The sequence below is a fragment of the Apis dorsata genome, unplaced genomic scaffold (assembly GCF_000469605.1).
Source record: "Apis dorsata unplaced genomic scaffold, Apis dorsata 1.3 scaffold_113, whole genome shotgun sequence".
Classification (NCBI taxonomy): Eukaryota; Metazoa; Arthropoda; class Insecta; order Hymenoptera; family Apidae; genus Apis; species Apis dorsata.
Window position 1 is genome coordinate 1,330,170 of NW_006263408.1, and position 9,420 is coordinate 1,339,589.

Here is a 9,420-nt window from a genome sequence, read left to right on the forward strand (position 1 = left end):
ATATATGAAAATATTGAGGCTTATTAAATTATAAGCAATTTAATTTTGTAGATGAAACGAAGTAAAAATAGAATGTATCAATGATGAAATAAAGACAAAATATAATTAACAATTTATATAATTATAACTTAATAAATAAGCCTTAAGCAATATTTTTGTATATCAACTTTTGTATTTGTTTTAATATCTAAAGCAGATCTAAATATCCTATGAATATATTAATACTTTATATGTCTACCTCAAATTTCAATATCACACAATAATTCTATATTTAAGAAATAGATGTATATGGATTAAAATCAGATATATGGATTAAAGTCTAATTTAATATTAAAATATATTTTGAACTTTATGTACATTAGAATGAAAAGAAGTTAAATTTGATACATAGGAATAAATATAATAGGAATTTTGTTTGTTTAAAATTTATTATACTTATTAATTATGATTTCTGATCCAGGGAACGTTAAAAATCATGGAAGAATTAAAATGGAAATCATTCACATTAGTGGTGAACAGTGATGAGGATGGTGAGGATGACACTCAAAACATTGCAAAGAAATTAACAACGGCAGCCATTAAAAATGGTTTTTGTGTTTTGATTTCTGATGGCGATAAAGATGGTAAGGCAACAATTTTCTTTTTTTTTTAATTATTTATTTGTTTTTTCTCTTTTTTTTAGATATTGATCTTTTAAATTCTTTCTAATATTTATGTAGATATTTATGTAGATAATTCTTTATAATATATATATATTCGAAAATGAATAAACAAAGTAAAAAATTATACATTATATATATTATACTATATAACACTATAGGTTTTATGAAAAAATTTATGAAAAATTTTAGAAAAAAAATTCAAAAATTAAAAAAAAAATCGATAATACGATAAATCGAAAAATTAATTGCAATAAAAATTCCAGATTTAACCACGCATATTGTGCATATTGGAACACCGGAAAATGAATTCTTCAGCAAACCAGTGAATTCGACCATTTTGATTGTCAGCGAAGGACATATCGAAGAGCATTTAAAACATGTTAATTCGACAAACACTATTCTACTTTTGGAAGATTCCAGGTAACTACATATATTTATATTCTTTTACATTTAAATTTATAAAATTTAATTAATGAAATTTCAAAAATAAAAATATACATTCAATTGTAATTATAATAAGAATAATTCTCAAACTTATTAATGAAAATATTATATCAAAATGGTATATCAGACTTAATGATATCAAATAATTTTTTATATGTATATCTTAATTTTATAAGATATCAAAATTTATAATGCTATCATAATTAAAAATTTAAACTTTCTAATTTAACTTATAAAACTCAAAACACTATATTTTAAATTATGTATATATATATATCACAAAAAAGAGCAAGTGAAAATTGATTTTTTATTCTTTAATAAATTAATTAAATCAATAATTAGAATTGAAACCAATTGAACCTTTTCTGTCAATTCGTAATTGATGACAATTGTATATATTTATAAACAACGATTATCAATTAGTTCCGACATGACTCAAACCGCAATTAAGAAATTTTCTTATGTAACATTATCCGTTTGATAATCCGTGACACAATTACTATTTCTCATATGCATAAACGTTCCGTTATTTTTTTCCCATCTTTCTATAAGTCTAAATATATAATATATATTTTAAATTATATATACAAAATGATATACAAAAATTTTTCTTTACATTTGAGTATTTATCATTTCATTTATTTTTCATTTTAATAAAGAACTAAAAATTTTATTTAATTGAATATAAATTATTATATATTCAAAGTTTATTATATCAAATTTAAACAAAATATAAAAATTACTTTCTTGATAATAAAATAATAATTTACATATCTTTATAGAAACAACAAAAATTTAGATATAAAATTTATACTATAGGAAAATTATAATAGCAGCTTATTGATTAATTATTGAAGCTTCGAACACTTCAATATCTTTAAATTATTTTTAAATTATTTATGCATAGAAAAGTATAATATTGCAATCTGAACTTTGCAATATTTAAAAAATAAAAATTTTTTATTTTATAGCATGTAATAATAAAAATTTATTGATCAATATTTTACGAATTATTTGAATATGTTTTCGTGCTGATATTAATAAAACAAAACAAGGAATTACTTACAAATGATCTTAAAAAAATCGATATTTAAAATGATAATCGTAGAAAAGAAAATTTTATTAGAATAAACGAGAATATTTTCTGCATTCAATACATAGGATTAGAAAATATAAAATTGTGTAATAATAAATTTCGTTTTTTTTTATGCGAATATAATATAAATATAACTGTGTAGTTTCTTTTACATATTATTATGTATCATTTAATTAATTTTTTTTCGATGTAATAATATGTATGGAGTCGCTAAAGTACACCAATCAATTTTAGAATGTTAATTATTTGATTTCCTTACTTATTAAATGAGCTCGTACCCTAATATTAAAGTTGAGAAAGTTTTATAGAAAGAATAGTGTAACTTTACAAAATTAGAATTAGAATTTGTAATATTTTTCTATACAGTTTTAAATTGTACATAATGATACATTGTAAAATTTTTTGAAATTTATATAGATTTTTAATATGGATTTAATAATAATACATTATAAAGATAAGTACAGGTATTATAAAAATATCGATTTTTCAATCATTTCAATCAATTTCACTATAAGTAAATATAAGCAAAAATAAATGAAAATATTGCAAAAATACTTGTTACAAATATTATGTTTTATAAACTTAATTATAATCAATTTTCTTATAATTTAAATATCTCATATGGATTTTCATAATATTCATATCTTGTATGAATATTAATACAGAATATCTAGAAGAAAAAATATAAGAAAAAAAAAATAATAACATAAAAAAATCCTTCAACTTTACTAATAGAATAGAAGCATTGAAAATTTCATTTAGAAAAATTTATAATAAAAATTTGATTTATACTTTATAAACAAAAACTATAGTTCTAAAAATAAACTAATACAATTAATCAAGTGAAAAAGTAAAATATCAAATGCTGACAAAATCAATTAAGCGAGAAATTAAAGTCGAATGTTTTTGTCAAATCAAAAATATTATCATGTTAATTATGTCAATTATACTTCGATATCGATCAATACAATTTACCACCTCTTCTGAATGAATTGTACAAGTCCAAGATAAAAATAATAGATTTATTATGTCCTATCTGACAATCATGATCGTTAATGAGTAAATGGTAACCACAATACAGTATCAACGATCATTTCATAATACTTGTCTATTAATACAAGTTGGTTTGCAACAGTTTTTTTTTCCTTTTTTTTCCATGATACCATCGAAACAATAATTAATATAAGTTATAAAGGATATACAACATATTTGAAATATTCATTTATTATGAATAAATAATTACAAGAAAAGACGAAAATAAATAAAATTATAATAATATTATGAAAAAACTAGTAAACTTTTATATTTCAAACTCTCAATAAAAACAATATCTGAAACTTTGGTTTAATTGAAAAAATAACAAAATTTTTTTTATTTTATTACAATATAGATAATTTATATAGTATTGTAAAATTAAAATTAGATTAAATAAGATTAGCTTAGGTTATTAAAATTACTTTTTTTTTTAACCAATAGGCATAAAAATAATATCATAAGTATAATTTTAGTTAAATATCAATTTTAATAAAGTAATCAGATGTAATTTTTATTATATTCTAAATCCATTTACTGAGAAGATTGCTATAATGCATATTACTTTTCTGCAATGTGAATTACAGTGAAGACAAAAGAAGAGAAAAGCACTGAGAACAGTATTACATAAATGCAATGTTGTGTAAAATGTGGGTGCAGTGTGAATGTTATAATTTAATAGTTTGTTACTTTTTTTTTAATTAATTCGAACTAATTAAAATTTCTTCAAGATTCTTTTCACACGTTTTCATCTTATAAACTATTTTTTTAATTTCTTTTAACTTTTCAAAAAAGGTTGTTTAATCTAAAAAAAAGCTATTGTATTTGAAAGAGTGATTGAATACTTTTTATTATTTTTAAATTATATTCTTCATTATTCCAAATCAGCAACATAACATTAAAACTTAAAATTTATAAAGCTTAAAATACCATTTTTATCATGAAATCATCGTAAAATTAATATGCAAATGAATAGATTAAATGATTCTAAAATTTTTAAAATTTTGACACATTAATATAATAATAGAATATTATTATTGAGAAACTTTTGCAAATTGATATTTTACTTTTTTACAGATTGAGTCGAAAATATCAAAATTATTATTTGTCTATTAATATTTAAAAGGCCATTAAAAAAAATTATTAGATTGAAGTTCTGTTAATTATCCTATTCTCAAATTAAATGAAATTACTATTATTGACTGTAATAATGATTTCATATCAGTAATAAAATTATTATGAAATCAATATGAAAAAAAAAGAAAAAAATGATACACTATATCTATCATACTTATTTTTCTTATAAATACATACAATATCAAGATTTTGCATATCATGTAATGCGTATTTAAATGTAAAATTAAGTATAATTATTGAGGAAAAAATTAATTATTATACGGATCGAAGTGAATTATTCCAGTGAATTAATGATTTTTTATTATTTTTTTTCTTTTATTTTTATAATATTACGTGATCCTATGAGATCCTATGATTTAAAATGTTTTTTGAAACTAATGCAATATATATCCAAATTTTATATAAACATCTATATATATAAATTTTATTCTTTTATATGAAAAATAGGTATGACAAAATATAAGATAATTTTGAAACATTTTTTGTTGTTTGATCGAATGATGAAAAAAATATCGATTTTTGCAAATTTTGGCTATATTTACGTGATATAGAAAATTTTTAAATTTTTTTTAACATATTTATATCAATTTTATTGTACAATATCATAGATTTTTTTTCAAGATATATTGTTTTGAAGTTATTAACTGTTTGAAGTTAAATTATGCATAAAGATTTATTAAAAAATATTCTTGATATTTAAAATTAATATATATTTTTATGTTTATGTACATTTCTGATGTATTATTATTAAAATGAAATAGAAATTGTTTTAAAAATTTATTATTTGAAAAAACGTAATAATTACTATAATTAATATCATAATTAGTGTTGCAAACATATCATCACATAAAAATCTTGAATAGTACTTCAAAAGTGATGATGCATCGTTGATAATAATAAAATTGCTGCTATAACAATAAATTTTTGTTTTTATTAAAGATTTTTTTCTTTTTTTAATGATGAACATTGATTAAATAAATTTTCAAATCGAGAATGAAATTGAAAAATATTTATTAATATATAATTCTAAATAATATCAAATTGAAATTTGACATAAATAAAATAAATGTCTAGTACTATCAATACATTAAATTAGAAAAATAATTTAAATAATATTTAAATTAGAAAAATAACAAACTAATAAATAATAATTTTCAATTATTTTAAGAATAACTTCTTCAAATACTTCTGTGTAGTCGAATTAAATAATTAATAAATGAAGAAGAAAAATTATATTATAATTCAAATTATATATATATAGTTTTTGAATTTCAATAGTTATAAAAAAAAATTTGTTTTCACATTTGACAGACAAATATTTCATCATGATTCTTATGCAATTTTATTTATTTTTTGTATATTTCTAATATATATTTAATTTAAATTGATAAATTAATTGTACAATTATTTTAATGATATAATCAATTATTTTTGATTATATCATTAAAAATATTATATATTTTTAATGATATTTATATATCATTAATATATTTTTAAATTATATAATATGTTTATAATTGTATTTCAAATAAATAACAAAATGAAAATTATGCGATGCTATTAAGATACAAGTTAATAACAAAATAGATTACGATACATGACATTACTTTTCGTAATCCTATTTTATTTTTATTTTTATTTTATTATTTCTGTCATTATTTGTTACTAAAGGATATTCTAATTGAATTCATTACAATTATAACATATAATATTGAAAAATTATTTCTGTCATATAATAGATATTATAATATAATTCATTCATAATATAATAATATAATAATATTTAATTTATTTTGGTTTATTTCGATAAATTATATCAATGATCGTAAGAAAAATAATTTTTTTAAATTAAATAATAATATGTTAAGTTTTTCGCATGTTGCATAGGATTATGAAATAAATGTTACGTATTTTTCGTATTAATATCACATATTGCAATTTTTTCAATTGTAATTTTTTTATTAGAAAGATAATTCTTGTTTTTTGAATTGAATTTTTGAATTGATTGATATATTATATTACATATATTATAAAGATATAAATAAGATATCATGGAAACATTCAAATGTTTTGATTTAGATTACTAATAATATAATATGATTAATTAACATTTAATATAATAATTAATAAATTTTATTTAAATAAAAAAAAATAATCAACATAAAATTAAAATTTCTTTGGATTTCTTGATTTTCTTGCAATTGTTTGATCGTTTGCTATTTTTTCAAAAATTTTAAGATTTTATATTTTTGGGGCAAAATAATGCGTATTACTTTATTTTAATAATTGCATTGCTATTTTGAAAGAATGAAAAAATTGGCTTACCTTCGTTGCAAATAATTGCATAAAATTGCATCATCGAAACACGTTTAAAATTCATTCCAATCATTAAACGCGGCGATTTGTTATTCATAGAAACAAGCCTAATAGTGCAATTATTCTTTGAATGTAGTCAATACACGAATAATAGAATTATCGTGCTGTTCATGCATATACGTTTACTTGCACGCAATCAATGAATTCATTAGCACACATCTAATATTTTCTGTTATCTTATTAGTTAATCATTACAGTTGTAAATGTCATTACATTTTTACTATTCAAACATTATAGAAACAAGATCGGATTTGTTTTTTTTTTATTTTTAACATATCTATTTTTATTTTTATGCTTTAAATAATTCTGAAGATATTAATTTATGTGATATCTTTGGGAAAATTTTAAAAACCAGAGCAGAAATGTTGAAACTTATTTTATGTATTATTCGATTGAGATTATTGGAAATTTAAAAGTTGTATATATTTTAACGCAAATATAAATTATTTAACTTAATAATAAGTAAATTTCAATCATGACATTTTTGTATATCAACTTTTGTGTTTGTTTTGTATTTGAGAAATACGTATTGTTGAAATTAGTTTGAAAAAGTTATGAATTTTGATAGCAAAATTTGTTACACTTCTATACATTATTATATGTAAAAATTTATCATAAAAATTGAAAAATAAAACAATAACATTTTTTTAAATAAAAATGGTTATTTGAAATATATATACATTTTATTTTTTTTTTTAAATTTCTTAATTATATTTCTGACTTTAGTAATTTTGATGTCTGAGTTACATTTTTTGATTATTTATGTCATAATATTACAAGAGAAAAATTTCAAAAGATATACTTTATTCTATAAATGATAATTTTTGTGATAACTTTTTAAAAACGTATCATTTTTTAATTAAAATATCTAAATTTAATAATAATAATATCTAAATCTAAATATCTAATATATATCTAAAATAATTACAACAAAATTTTTTATTTGCTTTAACAATATAATCATCGAAATAAAACCCATATTCAAAAATATTATAATAAATTCATTGATAAGAAATTCATGATTCATAGATTCAAAATTTATAAATTGTAGAGTTTTTATAATTGTAATAACAAATAATTAATAGATGGAATTATAAAGAAATAATAAAAGAATTACAATGTAATTATAAAAAATGATATAAGTTAATTATAATAATGATATGTCATTATATTAAAATTGCTGATTTAATCTGAAATAGAGTATTTTCTCAAAGATCTTCCGAAGCATAAAATCTGATTTAGCCAAGGATGTTTAATTAGTAACCATTAAAAATTTTCCATTCGTTTCTGTTGTTTGTCATTGAATTTAAACTTATTAAATATTAATTTCTTTATAATTTAATTATTATGATTAATAGTTAAATTTTTTTAAATAAATAAATCTTGGATTCAAAGAAAATAAACACAAATTATATAAATAAATAAAAACAATTATGAAATTTAAAAAAAAAAATTAATAATAATTCATGGACGATTATTAAATTATACGCAGTCTTTATTCAAAAGTACAATATTTAATTTATGAGAATAAATTAATATTTATAACTGAGTTTTTATTACTAAATTTTATTACTAAATTACAATCGATCATAATTATATGAACACGTGTCTTATAATGAATATACATTAACAAGTTTTATATCATTTTATTATCTTGATTTTCTTACAAAGTATTATTATTTATAAAAATGTTTCATATAAAAATTGAATGTTACTAATTCTTTTAGAATATGTAAAAATTATAAAGGCCAACTTTATATATATATCGTGTTTTTTTTTAAATGGAATTATATACATACTTTTAATACATCAATCGATGCAACATGATATTCTCTATAAAAAAAAAAAAAAGGATTGATCATATATGCTTAAAAAATATTTAAAAGATATTTCAATTTAAATTTTATAAAATTTATTGAATGAAAGATAAGAAAAGGAAATGAATGTCCCTTGTTTCTTATACAAAAATTCTTATAAAATTCAAATTAAATATTTATTAATAATTTTTAAGCATATATGAATTAATAATTTTACAATCATGAGAATCCTTTATATCTTTTATAATATTTTATAATGATATAATTTTATTGAATAATATTTATTAAAATTCGAAATTAAATATGATTATAATTTTGAATTTTATATTTATGAAACCTCACATTATAAAATTATAATAACTAACGAGAAATGAAAATTGAAATAAAAACATTTTAGAAATCAAAATTTTAAAAAAAAATTGATTGCAGATTCAATTAAGCTTATTTTTTCGAAGTTCGAATTTTTGAAATTCGCGGGATTTTTGATATCAAACCGCAAATCGCAAGACGAAATGAAAAAATCTCTATAATTCAATTTTTGTTCTTTTAATTATTATAATAATAATGTAAATTTGCACGAATATTTATAATCAATTTAAAAATAATAAAAATTTGATCATTGAATTGATTCAGGAACGAATTCCCAGGATTAGAGACAAGGGTTGAGAAATCAAAATGGTGGTCTATTAAAGATGACAAGAAGTATGACACGGAGGAATTGAGGGAAGTTAAATGGCTCGAGAACGCGATAAAAGCGTATACAAAAGCATTAGATACGCTGTGGTGAGCATGAACGTTTGATTATCCCCTTAATTGCCTATTCCCGTAAAAAAAAAAAAAAAAAAATTGCAATGAA

The 9,420-nt window shown here is 18.8% G+C and overlaps 2 protein-coding genes across 2 annotated transcripts in view; one reads left to right on the forward strand and one right to left on the reverse strand.

Annotated features, from left to right (window-relative positions):
- Positions 1-9,420, reverse strand: part of LOC102673239 (orexin receptor type 1) — a 105,324-nt gene that overhangs the window by 65,287 nt on the left and 30,617 nt on the right. The window lies entirely within an intron of this gene.
- LOC102674430 overlaps positions 1-9,420 on the forward strand; it is a 15,540-nt gene that overhangs the window by 3,199 nt on the left and 2,921 nt on the right. Inside the window, exons 5-7 of the mRNA XM_031508952.1 lie at positions 461-623; positions 926-1,082; positions 9,198-9,347. Of these exons, the coding sequence (XP_031364812.1) occupies positions 461-623; positions 926-1,082; positions 9,198-9,347 (470 nt within the window). The remainder of the gene's footprint in view (positions 1-460; positions 624-925; positions 1,083-9,197; positions 9,348-9,420) is intronic.